General features: G+C 46.4%; 1 protein-coding gene across 9 annotated transcripts in view; it reads left to right on the top strand.

Moving 5' to 3' along the window:
* The window catches only part of IQSEC3 (IQ motif and Sec7 domain ArfGEF 3), a 174,661-nt gene that overhangs the window by 129,923 nt on the left and 21,942 nt on the right, over positions 1-22,796 (top strand). For 8 of the 9 annotated variants that reach the window (XM_077339969.1, XM_077339967.1, XM_077339970.1 and 5 more), the window contains one exon: positions 10,852-11,013. The exons of the other annotated variant lie outside the window; for it this stretch is intronic. In XM_077339969.1, the coding sequence (XP_077196084.1) occupies positions 10,852-11,013 (162 nt within the window). The remainder of the gene's footprint in view (positions 1-10,851; positions 11,014-22,796) is intronic. 9 annotated transcript variants of the gene reach the window in all.

The raw sequence follows: 22,796 nt of genomic DNA on the forward strand, positions 1-22,796 counted from the left end.
AAAAACAAAAGGAGGTTTTTTAAAAAAGAAAAATTGTCTCCGTTTTCATGCTGCACGTACAAAGATTTGGTACTCTGGCCTGAACATCTTGGCTGCGGTGTTTCTTTTCATAGTCTTGGTAGAATTTTGCACCTGACAGAGGCAATTTAGTCTGTTTCTCAACTGAGGCCAGGACTTTGTGAAAAATAGCTGTAGGTGTAAGAAAGTGCAGGCACAGCCACCTGGAAATGGTAGTCAGCAGAGGTCAGAAACATTCCATTTTGGATTTGTTAAAAAGGAACTTTGGGTCTCTCTGTCTGTTGGCTCTTGGCATGACTGTCTCCACCTCAAGAGGCCCCCGGGGGAATGTGCCGTTTGCCCTTGTGTAGCTTCATCGTGCATTTCTTTTCAATGGATTATTGTTCCTTTCATTCGATGGCCGGCAACAGATGGCTTACCTCTCTTTTTATTTACCGGAAAAGAAGGTAGGCATTGCAATATATTATTTTATTTGCTTCCCCCCTGCCTCGAAGGAGTTCAGGGGGCCATCCCTTTTTGTCCTTGTGAAGAAAGACGCTTTTTCTGTGGAGGTTTGAACTGAGCCTTTTAACAGGTTTTTATTCTTTGAGCAGAGACCAGGCAGGGAGGGGGAAGTCAGTCCAATTGCTCACCTTCATACGAACGCTAATTGGTCAAGCTAGAGGCAGTGCGAAGGTCAAGCCCTCCCCCCTTCTCCAAGCAGTAAGGAGAAGGAGGACCTCTAGACTAGACAGCCCCAGGTGTAATCTTCAGGACTCACCTGGTCAGTGGATGGAGAAACAGATGTGATAAGAACTCCTTGCTGCAAGAGACCTCTTGCTAACAAGGTAGCCCTCTTGTTGAATGTTTAGTGCTTTTCCTGCCTTTTCTCCACTTCAATGCTGCTAGGCATTTAAAGTTCTCAGTTTTTAAAATACAAGCTCGGTGAATCTATTGACCTAGCACTGCATTGTTAATGTATCCCCCCAATAGTACAGGAGGAACCCCCCCCCTCATCCCATGTTGATGCTGTTGTGTTCAGGTGCTTTGCTGCAGAGGTGAGGCAGAACTCCATCCCAGTGGCCCAGTGGCCAACAGCTTGTTGTACCACTCAACCTTTGGACATATGTACACTCACACACACACTGATAATTCCCCCCACATTGCTGCCTCATTTTCCCGAGGATCTACGCCTTTGAAGGCTGATGGTCCTTCTTGTGGCTGTCCACCACTATCACTCCCCTTTTCTGACTTCTGAAAGCCTTTTGCCTTTTTGTCCTTGAGGCTTCAGACCAATCCCTTGCCCCTCTATCACACCTTGATGATGCCTTGCTCTCCTTAGGATCTATGCCATTGAAGGCTGCTTGTCCTTTTTGCCAATGTTAATTTAAGACTTTCAGAAGTCAGAAAAGGAGAGTGGTACTGGTGGACGGCCACGAAAAGGACAAGCAGCCTTCAAAGGCCTAGATCCCCACTTTCCAAGCAAACATGTGTTGAGTTCCTCCTCCTTCTGCATTGATTGTCCACCCTTCAGTGTTTAGCTTGCAGTCTATTTGCTGTTTCTCAGGGATTTTTAAAGAGTGCTTTTGCATTGATTTTTCCCCTTTCTTCACCCACAAGCCAAAGTTAATTCAAAAGCATAAAAGTTCTGTCAGAGTTTTGTCCCCCCTCCCATTTTGTCAGTCCTCCACTGCCCATATTGAGATTGGTCTTCCCACTCTACACATGCCTTCCTCCTCCCCTCATTTACCATCTTCACTGGCATTCCAATTTTCCATATTTAATTTTTTTTTTTTACATCAGGCATATAGCTCTAGTGAAAAGGCATGAGGGATGCTAAATTTGTATCACTAAGGGAGAAGAGAAAACGTCCTCTTGTTAGCAGCCTTGCTCAGGTCTTGAAAATTTGGATTCCTTGGTTGAGCCGATCCATCTCATTTTGGGTCTTCGTCTTTTCCTGCTGCGTCCAAGTCACAATTACTCCTTGGTTTGTTTGAGACCAGGATAAGCCAGGCATTCTGTTTTTTCTTGACGTTCCCCAGAGCGCTCTTCAACTGAGCACAGCAAGCCAGCTAAGGATCCGTGACCCTAGGGAAATTCACCTGGCTTCGACCAGAGCTAGGGCCTTCTTGGCCATGGCTCCTGCCTAGGTAGAATGATCTCCCTAGAGAAATCAGGGCCCTGTCAGAACTCTCTGAGTTCTGCAGGGCCTGCAAGATGGAGCTCTTCCACTGGGCCTGGGGTTGAGGCTGGCTAGACAATCAACAACGTTGTATCCAAATCTTGGGTCTTCCACCCCCTCCCCTTGTGCCCTCCTTTTCCTCCGGTTCCTCCAATCTTTTAACATTTAGTTGGCTGTGCATTATTACCATTGCTGATGCGACAATGATAACTGTGGCTTTAAATGGTTTTGAAAGATTTTAATGAACTCAATATTTTCATAAAAATTGACTGCATTGTTTGCTTATGAATTTATGTGTGTAAACCGCCCCAAGACAGTTTTACTGGGAGGAGTGGTATATAAATCTGCTAATAAACAAGCAAATAAAAAAACAAACAAACAAACCTGGGTTCTTTATCAAAGAATGAAGGAAAAGGAAGGTATGCAGAGTATGATTATTTAGTGTTGCAAGACTGAGATTTTGAGCGCTACATGGCAAGATTTTCCTATGTGATTCTGTTCTGCTTGTCTTACACATATTCTGGTTGTCGTATTTGCCATTTTTATTTTAATTAGACACATAATGGAAGGTATGTGAGAGACAAGTGTAACGTATGCATATGTGCGCATGAGAAAGTTTTCTTTAAAAGTCTGGGCATTGTCAGAGGACTGCGAAAGCCGTTGCTAGGTGACCAGCAGTCATGTGAAATGTCTTTCTGGTCACCTACTGTTAAGTGAGAATCTCCTCTTCTTATGCAACACATTTAGACACCGCAGAGAATTTTGATCTGAGCCGTCTTTCTCTCTCTCTTCTGGATAGGCAAGAGAGACCCTGTCCTCCTTCCAAGTTCTCCAGCATGCACACGCCACAGAACTTGGGAAATATGCAAAAGCAGCAGGAGAGAAGTTTGTTTCTTCTCCCTGTACCAACCCAGTACGATCCCTCAGATTCGGGACAGGAGGTGACAACAGCAAATGAAGGCTGGGTGACGTGGCCTGCCAAAACATGACCTCAGCATGCTACAATCGCTGATTGACACTTCTGAGTCTCGTTTTTTAACTGGGAGAGAGAGCGGAACACATACATAACTGTTCAATCCTAAACAAAGTTCCCACTCTTTTAGAGCCAGCTTGGTGTAGTGCAGGGGTAGTCAAACTGCGGCCCTCCAGATGTCCATGGACTACAATTCCCAGAAGCCCCTGCCAGCATTTGCTGGCAGGGGCTTCTGGGAATTGTAGTCCATGGACATCTGGAGGGTGGCAGTGTGACTACCCCTGGTTTAGTGGTTAGGAGTGCGGACTTGAGAGACCGTCTATCTGCCTACCCCCCCAAAAGAGCAGTACGCTCCGCCACCACCAACCAGCTGGTGATCCCTGGCCTCAAAGGAGCACGTTGGTCCGGCCCAGCCTGAACTCCCACAGTTCCGCAGGGCCTGAAAAAGGGAGCTCCTCCACCAGGCATTTGCTTGGGTCCAACCGACCCAACAACATCTTCAGACACTCCCACTTCAGACACCCCCTCCATGACCTGAAGCAGCCTGACCTCTCTGGGGGGGGGGAGGGGGGCTGGTCTTTATTGTTTATTTGAAGCCACTGTTAGATTGTTGATATGTTATTTATGACTGTGTTATTTGTTAGACTGTTCTGTGTTACCCCTGCAATGTTTTATGTGAACCGCCCTGAGCCGTACGGTATAAAAAAAAATCATATTCATAATCATAATTTATAAAAAGCTGAGTTTGTGTCTGTGCTCCCCCACATGCAGCCAGCTGGGTGACCTTGGGCTTGCCACAGCACTGAGAAAGCTGTTCTGATTGAGCAGTAATATCAGGGCTCTCTCAGCCTCACCCACCTCATAGGGTGTTTGTCATGGGGAGAGGAAAGGGAAGGCGACTGTAAGCCACTTTGAGACTCCTTTGGGTAGAGAAAAGCGGTATATAAGAACCAACTCTTCTTCTTGTTCTTAAATCCTAGGAAGTGAGTCTCTAACATTCCCACTGAACTTTGTTGGGTCACTGTAACAAATGTTTGCATATTATATGGGCTAATAAGGGAGTGATAATTAAAATTCCTAGCTTTGATTTCAAGTCTCCAAAAGTCTGACCTTGCCATCTGCTTGCATCTGTCAGGAAATACCTGTTTTCGTAGTCTGTGCAAACCAGAATTGCGCTGACTATCAATTTTGGAAATACATAATCCTGGTTAAGCCCTCCAGAATTCTCTATGTAGGTTGATTTTCAACCCAGGATTTTAAGTTCTGGAAGGAAATTGCAGGGATATTGCTTTCAAGAGCATCTCTGAGATGCTCGTGTTTATTTAGACTGAACCTAAAGGAAACGCTTTGCTTTGTCGTTTGCTTGGGTGTTCAAAATGGACATCCTGGCGGTAAAAGTCCCTTCACTCTGGGGTTTGGTTTGGTTTGCTATGAAGGCTGCTAAAAGACCAACAAGCTACTGTCAGTTAGCTGATTACATTTCTAACAGTAAGAGGCATAAGCATAATTGTGCCTTAAGGATGCCTAGAGTTGTCACTAGAATGCAAATGAAATAATGCCAAGCAAATGTACTGGTTCTTCATTAAGTAAACCACTGGTGGAATTTCGATGGAAAACAACTTTGATACGTGTAGTAGAATTTATTTTCTCATAGAAAGGACAGTTTATTTGAGAAGTGAAATAGATGTGAGCTGATCCCCTTACATTTCCTTAACTCTACTGGAAATCCTCATCCTCTGAATTCTACTCATCAGTTTTGAAAATTTATTTGTTTATTTATTTATTGGATTTATAGCCCGCTGCTCTCGAAAATCAGCTTGTGGAGGGTTACAAAAGAAGAAAATCCGTACAGTAAATCCAATAAAATCCCATTAAAACCCAATTATCACAACAAAACGAATTCCGGGACTGCAAATGTTCACCAGTTACTACTGTTCAGTTCATTCACTTGCAGATTCTGTGCCTTGTATTATTGATGTGCCCGTTGCACACTGCCAATACACAGCAAACAAGTAATTTCACTGCAATCACGCACGTGATCACAGGAAGACTACGTTTGTTGCAATATTTTGTCGAGGCATGCATGTCAGCGCATAGGTCTGCCTCGGTAATCCTATATATGTTTACACCCAAATTCCTTTTCTGCAGCATTTTACTAAAATGCAATTGCATCCCTGTGCCTTGATCAACTACCCTGCCCAAAGACTCATGATGTACCTGTTCATACAATTTTACCAAGGTTGCTTTTTTGTGGGATTGATGAATATAGAAAAGTACACGTGTGTATCAGTGAAACACGAGCTGAAATGGGGTCTTGCAGAATGATCATATCATGGATCTATTTGCAGGCTTTTAAGGGTCAGATGCAGACCAGTGCCGCTTCTGAAGTTGTTTTTTTCCATTGTCGATACTGCTGAATTCAGATCGATTTGAACCCGGGTCTTCCTCCTTTAATGAGCCTCTTGTGGCGCAGAGTGGTAAGGCAGCCGTCTGAAAGCTCTGCCCATGAGGCTGGGAGTTCAATCCCAGCAGCCGGCTCAAGGTTGACTCAGCCTTCCATCCTTCCGAGGTCGGTAAAATGAGTACCCAGCTTGCTGGGGGGTAAACGGTAATGACTGGGGAAGGCACTGGCAAACCACCCCGTATTGAGTCTGCCAAGAAAACGCTAGAGGGCGTCACCCCAAGGGTCAGAATGACTCGGTGCTTGCACAGGGGATACCTTTACCTTTTACCTTCCTCCTTTATCCTTCCCCCAAATTGAAACAGAGTTCTGCACTTAATTGGGGAAGCTCAAAGCAGGTAGGGAAGCCAAGCGCTCCAGGAGTCTCTTTCTTTCTTTTCTTGAACGAGGGGGGTGGGGAGAGAATTGGAGATCACAGAGGAGGGGGAATAAATCCAAGAGGCAAATCTCTGCTGAGAGAAGTCTGGGTTTCTTGAGATCCCAAAATGAGGGCAAAAATAAGTCTTGGGAGGGAAGTCTTGAAATCGAGAACCAGGAAGTCTTTGAACTGATGCCCTGGCCAATCAGGGAAGACTGCTTTGCTACGTAAGTGTTGCAGGCACGGCAGGAAGTTAATCCACAAAATGCAGAATATCTTCACCTATACTGGGGGCTTTGAAAGCCGGGACTTCAAATATAGCAACTTATATCTGCACCTGGATGTCATGGGGGAAAGGTAGGGTCACCACAGATCAATAATGGATGTTGCAGAGGGAAAATGTAAAGTGCCCAAATCAAAATGGAAATCAAAAACAGTGCAGAGGGGAGGGGTTTATTCGGGCTGGTAGAGGATAAAAAGCAAAGTGCAGGTTTGAGCCCCTGTGAGGCAAGTGGGGCTGAGAGAGTTCTGAGAGAACTGTAGCTGGCCCAAGGTCACCCAGTGGGTTTCATGTGAAGGAGGAGTCCGTAATCAAATCAGTTCTCTAAATCAGACTACCTCTCTTGACCACTATACCATGCTGCTGTTAACTACTACACTATGCTGTCGTAACGAAGATATACGTTGGTGCTCTTACTAATGTAGACATTGTCATTTACCTGTTGCCTAGGACTGATCCTGAGGACGAAGAAAGAAGGCAGTTGGAACGCCAGAGTAGCGTTGTGGTTAGAGCAGGGGTGGCCAAACTGTATCTGGCTGGGAATCATGGGAATTGTAGTCCATGGGCATCTGGAGAGTCACAGTTTGGCCAACCCCGCTTTACAGGGCTGTGGTGCGGGCAAAATGGGGAAGGGAAAATGTTCTCTCTCTTTTCAGGAGGAAAGTGGAACTGGGGTCAATCAACAAAGCAGGCTCCCCTCGTCCAGACTGAATAATACCTCAGTTTCCAGGAGAAGGCCACCCTGCTAACCCCTGCATACCCCTGACTTGACCTTGGGTCTTTCCAGGAACAAGGAAATTTTGCCTTCTGATAAGCCTTAACAGCATATTCCATCCCGCCTCCCCCCCCCCCAACCTCATTTTGAATCACGATCACAGCTTGAGTTCGCTCCCCCCCCCTCCAGCTTCCCCCTGTGGAATTAATTACCTCATGTGCAATGCTCTCAGTGATAATAAAAACAATGACCTGGTTGCCAAACGGGCTTTAATGCGATTCCTTTTCACTGTGTGATTGCGTCTATGACTCCTCCGTTATAGGAAACGGTCCCCACAGAACAACAATACTTATTGCTCCCACTAATAAATGCCAGGCTGCTTGGTTACATAAACCTACCTGACAGGATCTAATAACGGCGATGGCTTACCTACCGCGTTCTAACGGCCGCCCAGCACAAGATGGGGCCTTCGCGGCCCAAGAGGTCTCTTCTGGGGCCTGCTCCTTCGCCCCATCCATCATCTCTCTCCCCGCACGAGCCATTATTGAGTAATATTCTGGATTGTGACAAGCCTCGGCAAGTTGACGGGCTGCCTTTGCAACTCGGCACTTCAGAGGACAACACGTCCCGCGGCAAGTGGGTGGGATTCCTGGCGTGGAGAGAGAGAAAAACACCTCATTATGCGGCGCTGCTCTCATCCCGGTTGTCTGTGTGGGCGGCCAGCTTTGTGGGCGGAAGGGGAAGCCAGCGAGCTGTAGGGATTCCACAGCGCTCAGCCGGCCTTGCTGAGCTCCACAGAAGAAAAAAGGATGGGGGATATTTTGCCGGCTGGATCCTGAGACGGCACAGGGTCGAGAAGGAAGCGGGTGGCTCTGGAGCAGCGTTGGCTAAGAGCACCGACCCCATTTGCAGACAGTGGGTGTCTGCACCGTGACTTTTGCTTAGGTAGTGCAGAAACTCAGCTTCAGACAAGGGTCTGGGTCCCTTTTATGTCAGACCACAAATCAGGGCCCTATTCTTCTTTAGAATCATGGAGTTGGAAGGGATCTCCGGGGTCATCTAGTCCAACCCCCTGCAGAATTCAGGAAATTCATAGGAAATTGCCTACCCAAACTGAGTAGACTTCTAATTTGGCATGCTGGGTTCGATTCTGCACTCCCCCACGTGCAGCCAGCTGGGTGACCTTGGGCTTGCTACAGCACTGATAAAACTGTTCTGACCGGGCAGTGATATCAGGGTTCTCTCAGCTTCACCCACCCCACAGGGTGTCTGTTGTGGGGAGAGGAATGGGAAGGCGACTGTAAGCCGCTTTGAGCCTCCTTCGGGTAGGGAAAAGCGGCATATGAGAACAAACTCTTCTTCTTCTTCAGTAATATCAGGGCTCTCTCAGCCTCACCTCCCTCTGTTGTGGGGAGAGGAAAGGCGACTGTAAGCTGCTTTGAGACTCCTTCGGGTAGAGACAAGCGGCATGTAAGAACCAACTCTTCTTCTTCTACCCACAGTGGCCCCAATTCCATGGCCAGATGATTTTAGGCAACCTATGAGCAGGGTCAACTTCGGGCTGGTCAGAAGTGGTTTATCCTAGGAGTACATGTAGCATGTCCTATGGGACCTGCAGTTCTGGACCCCGCAGTGCTGGACGGTTAGAGAGTCTTCAAACTGTGATTGTTAGGAGGTGTGTGGCTTTGTATTTATGCAATTTGGGGACTGCAAAAACAAAAAAAGGGTGACATGCGTGCCAGCTTCTAAACCAGCAAGCTATGTTTGATTCTCTGCTCCTCCATATGCAATCAGCTGGGTGACCTTGGGTTAGTTACAGTCCTGTTAGAAGCTGTTCTCACAGCAGGTTCTCTCAGAGCTCTCTCAGCCTTACCTATTTCACAGGGTGCCTGTTGTGGGGAGAGGAAGAGAAGGCGATTGTAAGCTGCTGTGAGATTCCTTCAGGCAGTGGAAAGCGGGGGTGTAAAAACCAACTCTTCTTTGTGACTCAGCACGCACATCACTCATTAAGCTTGTGTGCGGACCACATGAATGTGAAAGTCCCTTAGATATTGGAGCATTGCGCTTGCATGTCCTACCAAGGTTTGAGAAATGTTTTTAGCAATGTGAAGTTGTCAGTTGCTTCCAGAGTTACAACTATCCCTGGGAGGAGTGCTCATCGGTGACTTGTGCAGCCCAATTAATTTCGGGTCTCTGGGAATCCTGAAACTGGCTCTGATGTTATGGGCCCACAAACCCTTAAACCAGTTCTGAGGCTGGTATTTGGATGGAAGACCTCTAAGGAATCCAGAATTTTGATGTGGAGGGAGGCAATGGCAAACTACCTCTCAACAGCTCTTGCCTTGATAATCCCACCAGGGGTTGTCATGAGTAATCTGTCACTGGATGGCAAACAAGAATTAAATGGCACTTTCCCATTCTATTAATACACCAAGGATACAACAATAACTCAATAGCACCCCACCGTTCACCAAAGCAAACATTTGAAACCAAAGGCAATTTTAAATGCCTTTCTTTGAAAGAGCTTTGTGGAGCTACCATTTCAGTTCCACAAACAAAACAAAACCCAATTAAATGGCATGTTTCTCATCAAGGAATCTTGGGAACTGTAGTTCTCTGATGGGTTGAAGTACAGTGGATGGGACTCGTTTGGGGAGGACACCATCAGAATTAAATCACCTTGTCTTTTCAATGAGGCACTTGCTGCCTCAGAGGGACAGATATATGTTAGCAAAGCAGCAAAATCATGACTTTTGTGACTAGGGTCCGCTTTCAGAACTGTATCCTCAAGTTATGGCAACCCGGTAGTGTTTTAAAGCAAGCAACGTTCTGAGGTGGTTTGCCATTGCTTGCCTCTGTGCAGTGACCTTGGACTTCCTTGGTGGTCTCCCATCCAAATATTAAGCAGGGCCAACTCTGCTTGGCCGCAGAGACTTGGCTGTCCATAGCAAAGTGATTCTATCTTTTCACTATGCTATCATTCCTCCTTCGTGGCCTCGCCCAATTCTATCCTGCAATGCATGCATGAAGTGCTGTTGACTTGCTGCTGATTTATGGTCAACCCCAGCTACGTGCTCTCAACGCAAGTGAGGAACAGATGCCATTTGCCATTTCCTTCCTCTGCAGAGTCTTGCTTAGTGGTCTGCCTTCGGAATCCTGACCCTGCTTAGGTTCTGAGGCCTAATGAGATCAAGCGACACTGTGCTGCCTTCCCTGGAACACTGGTATGGAAAAAGCCAGCGACTCTATTTCTGGTCATAAAAGGAAGGCACTCAAAATAGAATCATAGTATCATAGAGTTGGAAGGGGCATATGGGCCATCTAGTCCAACCCCCTGCTCAATGCAGGACCAGCCTGAAGCATCCAGGATAAGTCTCTGTCCAGCCGCTGCTTGAAGACTGCCAATGAGGGGGAGCTCCCCACCTCCTTAGACAGTCGATTCCACTGCTGAACTACTCTGACTGCGAAATTTCCACCACCCCCCCGATATCTAGCCAATATCATCGCACACGTAGTTGAACCCCATTACTGTGGGATTCCAACTGTGTGCTGCCAACAAGAACCTCTCCTTGCTCTCCTCTAAGTGACAACCTTTCAAATACTTCAAGAGAGCCATCATGTCCCCTCTCAACCTCCTCTTTTCCAGGCTGAACATTCCCAAATCTCTCAACCTATCTTCATAGGGCTTGGTCCCTTGGCCCCAGATCATTCTCATCACTCTCCTCTGAACCCTCTCAATTTTGGCCACGTCCTTTTGGAAGTGAGGCCTTCAGAACTGTACACAGCACTCCAGGGGGGGGGGGGGTCTGACCAATGCAGGATACAGTTGAGTTCTATGCCCTGATGTCAACATACAGCTCACCAATGCCTCTCCTTCTTTTCCAGAAATCCAGACAAGGGGATCCAGTTCCTTATCTCTCGGGGCTTCATCCCAGACACACCTATTGGAGTGGCGCACTTCCTGCTCCAGCGCAAGGGACTCAGCCGCCAAATGATTGGGGAGTTCCTGGGGAACAGCAAGAAGCAATTCAATCGGGATGTCCTAGAGTAAGCATCCGTTCCTTCCCTCTCTCTGCCAGTGGTCACTTTTAATTGCCAATGGTTACAAATTTCACTGTGTCCAGTGTCTGCTTTGGCAACCATTGTCCTCTCTCCCAACTGCTCTTGCCCAAGCATTTTGGGAGAGAAATCGATATGGGCTTGTTCACAACTCTGGAACACTGAGACTGACTGCAGGAGAAACACCAGGAGGAAGGACATCTGACTTCATGGTTTGTTTGGATTCTGGTTTATTATATAAGCAGCCAGAGTGGTGGTGGTGGTGGGGGAACCGTAAAAGAAGGGGATAGTGAGCTCATGGTGGAAAAATGTACAAAGCTGGTTCTCAGGAACCCCCAATTATCCTCCTGTAAAAGTCTTTGGGAGTGGTGCTCCCAATCAGTTAGATGCTTCTGGAAAAGGTAAAGGTAAAGGTATCCCCTGTGCAAGCACTGAGTCATGTCTGACCCTTGGGGTGACGCCCTCTAGCGTTTTCATGGCAGACTCAATACAGGGTGGTTTGCCAGTGCCTTCCCCAGTCATTACCGTTTACCCCCCAGCAAGCTGGGCCAACCTTGAGCCAGCTGCTGGGATTGAACTCCCAGCCTCATGGGCAGAGCTTCAGACTGCAGGTCTGCTACCTTACGACTCTGCGGCACAAGAGGCTCTTCTGGAAAAGTCACCTTTGGTGGGCTTGCAGAGTTCACAGTAATCAATGTCGTAAGAAAGACTGGTGAGGTTACTCCTTGCAGAGAAAACAAACACCCAAGAGAATTGAAGGGGTCGGTTGAGGTTAGGTGTCATTCTCAATACCAGATTAGTGCTACTGGGTTATGCACAGAGTTGCTGTTACAATAGGTCTCCAGACGACAGAGATTTCCCCGGAGAAAATGGTTGCTTTTGAGAGTGAACTCTACAACAGGGTAGTCAATCTGTGGTCCTCCAGATGTCCATGGACTACAATTCCCATGAGCCCCTGCCAGCAAACGCTGGCAGGGGCTCATGGGAATTGTAGTCCATGGACATCTGGAGGACCACAGGTTGACTACCCCTGCTCTACAGCATTATACCCTGCTGAGGTCCTGCCCCTTCCCAAACCCACCCCGCCCCAAGCTCTAGCCCCCAAATCTCTAAGCCAACCTTTCTTAACTTTTTGACCATTGAGAAACCCCTGGAACTTTCTTCAGGTTTTGAGAAACCCCAGTAGTGGCAAGATTGCACAGAACATGCTTGGGAAGCATAGAATCATAGAATCATAGCTGTGTACATGCCCAACTGGAAGAGTCTCATCTCAATCTAGTCTCTGTCCACCGTACTATAACACTAGTCTCATCTTTTTCAGTTTCTGAAGATAAACTTTTATATCACTATTGAAATAGTATACCAATTTTGTATACTTAGTACACTAATTTTAGTATACCAATTTTAGTATACCCTTAGTATACCAATTTTGTGATTCACTTCATAAAACCCTAATTTGTCCACAAGTCCTGCCTTCAGCCAAGTCCATGAAGACCCATCGCCACCGTTCTCTGCGCCTGGTTAGCCCCTTCATGGTCCTGTCTTGTAAACTCTGTTGAAACAGCTGAAAAGAGGAGCCACGACAGGCTCTCTTTTAGGAGGTTCCATGGTTCAGTAGCAGAGCATCCACTTTCTATAAAGAAGGCCCAAATGTCCATCAACGGCATCTCCAGTTAAAAGGATCAGATAGGAGGTGATGTGAAAGACTTCTGCATCTAAGAGAGCTGCTGCCAGTCAGAGAAGACACTACTAACCTGGAGAGAACAATGGTATGGCTCAGGGTAAGGTGGCTTCTGAACAGTCTGAGAACACTTCAATATAGGATGCTCATTAAACAGCTTAACAGTTCTTGAAGACCTGGGCCTTGAGAATGCTGATCCTTTGGTTGTGCCTACCTGGAGCTGCCAGACCCCCATCCTGGTAAAGGCAGGGGTCTCCTTTTGGCAAGCTCCGCTGCTGATCACTAGGCTGGACGGGGTGGTGCTGGCAGACTTACCAGGGGGAAATGTGAGCCCCTCTTGATGTTGCAGCAACCGCGACACTTCTGATGTGACCCGGAAATGATGTCGGGGCATCAGTGACGTCGGGGCAACTCTCTGATATTTGGGCAAAACCTTTGTGGTAGAAGACAAATGTATGATAGAGCTTTTGCACAAATGCAAGCGTTGCCCCAACGTCGCTGTGTGATGATGTCACTTCTGGGTAAGGTGACCAGATTTTAGCTTTGGTAAAGTGGGACACCATTGACTGGGGGTGTTCTTGATTAAAATTTGGCCTATATGGAACAACAAAAAGTTTCATAAAATGCAAGAATTGTATTGTAATATATATATATTTTTAATTTCAACATAAGTACAATTTGCCAGGTGCCCCCAGAGGTCCCTCCAAAAGTGGGACGATCTGGTCACCTTACTTCTGGGTCACGTCGTAAGTGACATAGACATGCCGCTACATTGGCTGGGCCTCTGCCCTTTGCCCATGAGTTCCCCCATCCCCTGCTTATTGGCAGAAGGACAAGACAATCAAGTAGCTTACATTTCCATTGTTCAATAAGGTGTGGAAAATGATAACTGTGTTATTTCACTGATAATAAAATGAAAGATATTCTATCCCACTGAAACAGGGAATAGCACATCATACCTCTGTTGGCCCAAGCACTCTTAGGCCCAGATCCTGTTGGCCTATTAAACCGCCCCTCTATATGTTCCTTTTCTAGCCCTGAAAAATAACCCCCCCCCCTAACCTCTAGCCATTGCTTTCCACTGACTGGGAAAAACCAGAGCAAATTACCCCTGAATTCAGAGTGACTATCAAGGCAGGTTCTAAGCAGGACTTCTAATTTCAAGGCTCACTGGTTCTTGCTGCTCATCAGGCTTAATTTGTTGCAACAGGTGGACTTGAATATTGATCCTCCTTCAGCTGTTTATTTTACCATTGATCCAGTGATTGTCAAGACACATGTAGGCTGAGCACCACATTCAAAAGGAACTACTAGAAGCCTTCAGCCCAAGATGTGTTTCTGTGGGCAGGATGGAAGATGTGTGTGGAAGGAAATGCTATTGAGTGTTGCTGTTAGACTTAGGGAGCTGCTTATTTGGGAAGGGGTCAAAGGGGAATGGTAACACCACATCAGAACAGGGCCCTCCCCTGCCAAATTCCCACCTGGAGCCAAGAAGGGAATTAGAGTCGGTCTGAACGGCATTAACTGGCAGCTACAGTGTTTATGAGTTTTTAATGGTTTTTAGTCTTGACTGTTTTTAAGGTTCCTTTGTTAATTGTTGTAAACCACCCTGAGATGGCTATACCAAGATGGACAATCACACAAATGGAATCGAAAAAATGAATGAATGAATGAATGAATGACAGTATAGAGAAGATCAAGCTGACTTCAGAAGTAGATTTGCCAGGCCTCCAGTACAGCAGGAAGCCCTTCTGCGGGCAGGTCCTGTTTCTAGTCCCTGCTCCAAGAGGCACTGACATCACTACGTCACTTTTGGGTAAAAACCAGAAATGACAAAAAGGGCAGCTCTAGCTTTACTATAGAATTTTCAGGAATTTATAGAACTGTCCTTGTCACTTCTGGGTTTTCCTTGGAAGTGATGCTAGCAAAATTGCTGACATCACATGAACCCATGCAGCCCCCCCCCCCACCAATCCCAGTTCTATACAGTGAACAGAAGAGTTCTCCTGATTATCAAGATCTGGGCCAGGGAAGCAGAAGGTAGAGTAGAATGTACAGGTATACTCCTGCTGGGAGGGAGCGGGGGGGGGGGGGGAGTTTGGAACCTCCCTGCAGGCCTCAAAGCCCTGTCACTACTGCCGGGGGGGGGGCTTTCCACTCCCTTTAGCCCATGCCCTCCCTCTCACGCCCTCCTGCCTGCCCCCCCTTTCAAAGCCCATTTTTAAAATAGGCTTTGATACTAATCTTTAACCGTTCCTGCGGAGCGGATAAAATAAAGGCGTAAGGGCTACTGGGGAGGAGTTAGGGCGGGATAAAAACTCAGAGGGGCGAATCAGAAGCCTCCGAGTGGCACTCAAGGGCCAAGCGGCCAATTGGGAGCCGTGCAAACCCCCGGGGAGGCTTATAACTAATTCTAGTTATGACATAATCTGAGATAACTCAGAGAGTGACGGGACTGGTGGGTTATGCGTGAATAGCCTCCACTCTGTTGAGATGCTGAACTCTAGTAGTCCAGCTGGTTAAACTTTGCTGGTTTTAAAAGTGCCACTGGGCTCATAGTCCAGACCAACATGGCTGCTCACTGGAATGTGTCTCTTTCACAGTTGTCTCCAGGCCAAAATCCCAATTTGTGAATGGCCATGCTTAACAATGCTTGCACATTTCCCATGCCCACGATTCCGAGTCTGCCATGGGCACTATTTTCTCCATTTTTAATGAACACTAATTTTTCCTGGGCCAATCCAGCATTAGCCTCCCACGATTATCACCTGAAACTCTTTCTCTCTGCATGTCAGAAATGTGTACTGTGAACATTGTTCCTAATGGAATCTTGTTAAATTAATCAAACCCAGAATGAATGAATAATAGAACACCTTTTAGAGAAGCTGTGAAACTCTCCATCCTTCTGTGGCCGTGAAAACTTGGCTTTGAAGTTACAATTTTAGCCAGCTGCGCAAGTGTGACCGCGTTAATCTTGATAGAAAACTAGGGGCCAAGCCCGTTGCATTCAGGAATACAATGGGCACTAGATTAGGAGGGTGGAATGGAAGAACTCTGCGGATGGCCTCCCCAGGACCTGGAAAGGCTGCAGGCAGCTATTAGGGAACTCACCGGCAAGGGCAGCTCTCACACGGCAGGGATCTGCAGCCTCTGAGCCTCAGAGGGAAGTGGAAGGAGGAGGGGGTGGTCAGGGGTAGGGGATGGGAGATGATTGGCTGGCTGCTGGCTGATGAACAGGCAGGCAAGTTAGTTGGAGGAGGAAGACTCAGGGGCGGGACAGCTGCCCTGAGTGCGTGTTAAGGGCTGACTGGCACTTAATCCTCCTCCAAGCCCTTACCGGAAATATATTATGTGGAACAGATAATATTAAGAAAGTCCTCTACCTTTTAGACTCACTATTTTTAATATTTACAGGGTGTGATCTTCTGTTGATTATTACCTTGTTCATCAGAGGGCAACAGAACAATTAGCTGCAAAGCAAGGGACTCAGGCAGTGGAATGTGTATGAAAGAACTTTCAAAGGCCCATGTGCTAATAAGGGTGATATACGGTTGTCGTCAAGGGTTCAGAAACAATGCTCTTACCCTTTGTGTCAATCAATCAATTACTTCTTTCTCACTTTCTAAGAGGAGCGAGTAATCTTGTTTCTGTAATCCCATATAAGCCTTATACGCGAACATCCCTTTGAAAGTCTTTGCAGATAACAGTTCCACAGGCATCTGATAAAGTAGGTAATAACCTACAAAAGCCCATGCTCGGGAACAGAACATTAGTGCCAAATTACTGGATTTTCTTAATGTCGCAAACAGGTTTCAAATGACTTGGAGAACAAATGGACAGCTCACAGCAAGATCGCCTGGAGAACACCAGGGACATGAGAGAGAACTAGTAAACTGAAAAGGACAAAGGGGTGTTTTCCCCATGCGGTACCATCCTCAATAATCAGTGTAAGGATCCGGTGTAGCAAAAATGAGGCTGATCTTTTCATCACAGAGCTGTCGCTGGAGCTTAATGGTAGAGCTACTGCTTTACACACGGAAGGACCCAGGTTCAATCCCTGGCATTGCTAGTTAAAAGGATCAAGTTGTAGGTGAGACTCTGGAGAGACACTGCCAGTTGGAATAGATATGTCCGACTTAGATGGACCGATGGTCTGACTCTGCTTCATGTGCCTGTTAAAATACCATCCCTGCTCACAGGTGTGTGTATCACCTGCCCCTCTGCATTGCAGAAGTGAGTGGCCCTGCTCTGCCCATTGACCTTAATTTGGCCCTACACCATAGTTAAAGCTAACTAGGTGATTTCTTAATGAGAACTTCCAAATCACATCCTAGGCTGATTCTGCACTTACTTTGGTTATTCCAGTGCGGATTCTTAGTATGACATTTCCATGTCCTTGTGTGCCTTGATTCCCTTCCCTTTCGTTTGCTCTCAAGAATGTCCCTCCCTCTGTTCATTCATGGGCTTTCCTGTGTCAGTGACTGGATGGCACTGGATGTCATGAATGGAGAAGACAGCAGGAGTGTGTAAGTGTGTGTGTGTGTGGGGGAGGGTTGTTTGTCCTGTGGGGTCAAAAGGTTCTGGGAAGGTCAGACGCGACTGTCATCTCCAATTTGCTTGCAAAGCAGGGGTTATTCTGCTGAACGTAAGAGACATTCTTGTGAGTGGGAGCAGGTTGCTTGTTAGATGGGGAATGCCAACCATGTTCTGAGGCGTCTTACTGAAGGTCACACTGGCTTCCGTGGCGTACACACTTTTCCTTGCTGAATGCAGTGTCAGACAAAGAGAGCTTCAACTCTTGAAAGCTTATGGCCTGGAAATCTCGTTGGTGTTTAAGGGACTACTGGACTCAGTAAAAATGGCTCTGCAGTGCTCCCTTCTATGTGCCAAGCATAGCAGCCTTTTTCAGCTTTGTTATCACAGAGAAATCCCTGAAACCTTCAGTGCGGAATATGGTTGGGAAGCATAGCTGTGTACATGCCCACCCAGGGCCCCTCCCCTTCCCACCCCCTCCAGGCTCATCATTGGCCATTTTGTGAGGGGTGGATGAGTCAACATGACCATATATGGTCATATTACCCAATAAATGTTTAACAAATTATATATATATTCAGGATACCCTTCCAGGGCTATTAAGAAACCCCAGTGTTTCATGAAAAGTTGGTTGAGATAGGCTGGTTTAGAGCATATAGTCCATAAGATTAACAAAGGAAAAAGGAAATGAGAAAGGAACTAGATGCCCAGATGGGCATGATTCTTGGCCCCTTGAAACTTGTGCAGAAGAGCAAATTCGTGAAGTGGCAGATGGGGAGGGCAATTTTTCCTTATCATCACAGGCTTCTGTTCATTTTCTACCAGACTGTTGAAGATACCCTTTTTGGTGTGTGGTCATCCAACTAGCAACAGCACCACATGCCACGAGACGGCTGTGCTGAGAATCCTTAACACTATTTCGCTCCCTTATATTTGAAAATCAGCCTCCTGGGAGGAGACTGTCCAGGGCCCTGTCTGTCCAGGTCCACCCTGATTGGCCCTCCCCCTCCAGCTCCCACCCTCCCTCCTTGCCTGCTAGATGCCTTGTGGCTGCAGCCTCCATTGTTGTCCACAAGGAGAGAGGCAGCGACAGGGCTTTGCGACCCACAGGTACACTCCTGCTGAGAGGGAGCCAGCGGAGGGGGGGGGAGTTTGCAGCCTCCCTGCAGGCTGCAAAGCCCTGTCGCCGCCAGCAGGGGAGCTTTCCACTCCCTTTAGCCCGGGAAGCTCTCTTGCCACGGTGAGAGCACTTGGCCAGCCAAAGAGAGCCTCTCGCAGCAGCGCCGCCGCCAGTAGGGGGGGCCTTTCCACTCCTTTTAGCCTGCTTTACGGGCCAAAGGGAGCCGTGGTCACCCTCTCATGCCCTCCTGCCTGCCCCCACTTTCAAAGCCCATTTTTATAATGGGCTTTGATACTAGTAAATGATACTAGTAAATGGTAGAGGACAGGAAGGCCTGGAGGATCATTGTCCATGGGGTCACAATAGGTTGGACATGACTTCGCACCTAACAACAACAACAACAACAACAACAACAACTAGTAAATAAATAAATCCTTCCTTAACTTATATGGACAGCATTTTAAAATTTATTTTATTTATTATTCCATTTATTCACCGCCACTCTCAGCCAGCCAGCCCCAAATAGATTTGTGCAAAAAGGACAGTGTGGAAACAACACCTTTAGTGTGAGCGTGGGAAGCACACTGCTCTTAATTGACCCCTAAATCCTGTGGTGGTGGGCCGGGGGGGGGGGCGGGACCGTCCCTTATTGCTACTTTGGTGTCTTGTGGTTTTAAGCGTTTCCACCTGGCTGCCTCTCCTCCCTTCCCTCCCTGCGCGTGGGCTGTGAGTTCATTACAGATGCTTTTCATTGCAAGCCAACTCCTGCTGCCTTGTCACCTGAGTTGAAAAGCCTGAAAATAGGTCATTGCGCTTGGCTGAGCAGATCCCAGCCCCACGACGACACAGCTGCTTCCTGCCTTTCCCAAACCCTTTTTGCCATGAGTCTTCATTGCCATGACAAGCCCTGATCTAGATGTCTCATGGCGGGAGAGGCACGGGCGGGATCCCTCTCTGTGTTGTCTGTGGTCAGCTGGGGATGTAGCCGCTGGCCAGTGTGCTGGCTGTGAGCATAAGGACCAGGAGGGGTTGAAACAGCGGGGTAAACGACCCCACCAAAGCAGAGGGGCTCTGGGTGACATTTTCTTTTCCTAACGAGGGGACAATTTTCATCTAAGAGGAAATGGCTTTTAAAACATTTTTTTTAATTTATTTTGATATTAATGAAAACATGCAACATAAAAGAAAAACAATATGGATTCATTCTCTTATCCACTTCCTTTCTCCACCCCCTTATTGCCTCTGATTCTCTCTTTTCTTGGCATGGTAGTCCAGAAACATCTTCCATTGCTCCCGAAATCCACTCTCCAGTCGCCTGTTGACTAGCACTGTCAGTCTTGCCAGCTTTGCAAGGTTTGAGAGTTTCTCCAACCAAAGTTCAGTCGTGGGTATCACCTTCTCCTTCCAAGTCTTGGTCAGCAGAAATCTGGCCGCCGTCGTGGCATAAAAAAACAAAATTCTTACATGTACAGGCAAAGTATCTGGAAAAAAAATTAATAACCAGTACTCAGGTTTCATAGCAAACTTAAGTTTTAACATCTTTTCTAGTTCCACATGAATCTTAGACCAGAATTTATGCACCCTATGACACCTCCACCACACACATTTTTTAAAACTTAAATTTAAAGTTGCATTCAATGAATGTTTTACATGGCTGTTTAATGTACATTTCTATTGACTGTTTTGAAAACCTGCTGTTACCTGCCCTGAGCAGTCTAGGGAAGGGCAGATTATAAACATAAAATTGAATCAAACTGAACCTTTGCTGGATTCAGATTCACAACTAGGGATGGGCACAAACTGGCTCATGAACTAAAGTTTGTGATGAATTTTTTACTACTTCATGCTTAGCGAAGTCACCTGCCATGAGCTTTCCACGAACTTTCAAGCTGTTTGCAGAGGTTCATGCAAACATGTGAGTGGAGACATTACCAGGCATACTGTCTCAGCTCAATCAAAATGTTAACAGAACTTCTAAGCAACAACTTGGAGGGCATGTAAAGGAGGATCCGGGGGAGTTTTGCTGTGACTTTGATTAGCTTGCTCAGCAGCTATTCTACATGCCTCCTGAACCTTGGTCATTTATATAGGCACACATCCAGGAGTGTATACAATAGATCCTGTGCAAACTAGGCACCAAACGTGCAGCCCACCTCCCGCAAATGCTCATAGAATCATAGAGTTGGAAGGGGCCATACAGGCCATCTAGTCCAACCCCCTGCTCAACGCAGGATCAGCCCAAAGCATCTACATATCCTTTAAGTTTGGTGTCTTTAATTTGTACAGTATCTATTCTATACACGCCTGATTCTTTGGAACCTATGTCTGTCAAAACAACACCTGACAAGCAGTCATTTTGACAAGTACAGGTTCAAGAGCTTCGGGAGTGTATAGAATGGGTCATGTGCAAGCTAGGGAATAGTAGCAACACATCCGAACAGATTTACCTTTAAAAAACACACACAAATTTGACAAGCCCTCTTTCAGCAGTTGTCTCTAAGGTAGAAGAGAACCCATTCCTAAAACCAATTTAAAAATAAAGGGAATAGCCCTGTGCAGATCACCAGTTGACAGCAAGAATTGGCAGTGGAAACATAGAGACACAAATCATTAAAAGCATGGCAGAACTGACATGTTTCCATCTGTCTCCAATATTTACAATGTTAGCTTAACACTTCTCCATTTAAAAAGGCTTAGATTAAGGCTGTTTGTTGAAATAAAACAAAACATGCCATTAAAACCTTGTAACACATAATAAAAGTCCTTCGCTGCCATGATATAACATATATTCATAAGCAAAGAACAGATTCAGGTGGATAGCCATGTTGGCCTGAAGCAGCCTTTCTCAATGTTTTTTTTTTACCATCGAGAACCCCCTAAAACATTCTTCAGGCTTCGATCATGAAGAATATGGTTGGGAAGCATAGCTGTGTACATGTCAACCTGGGGTCCCTCCCCTTCCCACTCTTCCCGGCCCATCATTGGCCATTTTGGGAGGGGTGGGTGGGTGGGTTGACATGACCATATATGGTCATTTGTTGTTAGTTGCAAAGTCGTGTCCAACCCATCGCGACCCCATGGACAATGATCCTCCAGGCCTTCCTGTCCTCTACCATTCCTCGAAGTCCATTTAAGTTTGCACCGACTGCTTCAGTGACTCCATCCAGCCACCTCATTCTCTGTCGTCCCCTTCTTTTGCCCTCAGTCACTCCCAGCATTAGGCTCTTCTCCAGGGAGTCCTTCCTTCTCATGTGGTGGCCAAAGTATTTCATCTTCAGGATCTGGCCTTCTAAGGAGCAGTCAGGGCTGATCTCCTCTAGGACTGACCGGCTTGTTCACCTTGCAGTCCAAGGGACTCGCAAGAGTCTTCTCCAGCACCAGAGTTCAAAAGCTTTTGAACTCTGATATGGTAATAACACTCAATAAATGTTTAACAAATTTATAGATATAGATATAGATATAGATATAGATATAGATATAGATATAGATATAGATATAGATATAGATATAGATATAGATATAGATATAGATATAGAATTAATTAACTCCCACCCATTTGGGAAACCCTTCCAGCGTCATTAAGAAACCCCAAGATTTCTCAAAAATCCTGGTTGAGAAAGTCTGGTCTGAAGGAACAGAACAAAATTTGGACCCAGTGGCATCTCCCAGGGTACTCAATGGGGGACCTCAAAGTAGCTGTCTTATTGCAAAGGAATTTTAGAAACACTGTAATGTGAGATTTCTAAATTATTTTAACACTCAGGACAATGGAATCTCCAGGACTTAACAAGGGTATTGGGTTCTCACAACAGATGCTAAATCAGCCAGTTCTTGCTTATACTCAGAATTAAGCTTTCATGGTCTTAAAGATGCCACTGAACTCAAAAGTTAGTTCCCATATCTATTTGTTAGCTCCTTTATTATCTCTGTGCTAATTTGCTGCTATTCATAGGTTTTACCAACTGCTTTAATCCAATCAGATTTTCTTAACACTCAGTTACTTCTGCATCTTGACTCTAATTAGCCCTTCTTACCAGGTAACCCCCTATATGCAAGGATTGAAGTAGTCTCATTTCAGTGCACCTAAAGAAGTCTACATGAGCACAAAAGCTTATACCCAGAATTAAATTTTGTTGGCCTTAAAAATGCCACTGGATTCAAACTCTGTTATAAGCAATGAATTGAGTTTACCAGGGGAACTCTTTCTGAGACATTGCAGCTACTGTAAAGAGATCCTGTTCTAGTGTATGCTATATAGGAGAACATGTTCCCTGGAAGAGTTGGCCATTATTCGTCTGCAGGACTGGTGCCATTGCTATGTGGTTAAAATACGAAGAGGCAGGGAAGCAGTATCCTTTCCTTCTTCAGCCCTGCAGCTGGCCAGATGAGGTAGCCAAGGCACCTGTCCGTTTCCACCCCTCAAACTTGACTTGCTAT

The sequence above is a fragment of the Paroedura picta genome, chromosome 5 (assembly GCF_049243985.1).
Source record: "Paroedura picta isolate Pp20150507F chromosome 5, Ppicta_v3.0, whole genome shotgun sequence".
Classification (NCBI taxonomy): Eukaryota; Metazoa; Chordata; class Lepidosauria; order Squamata; family Gekkonidae; genus Paroedura; species Paroedura picta.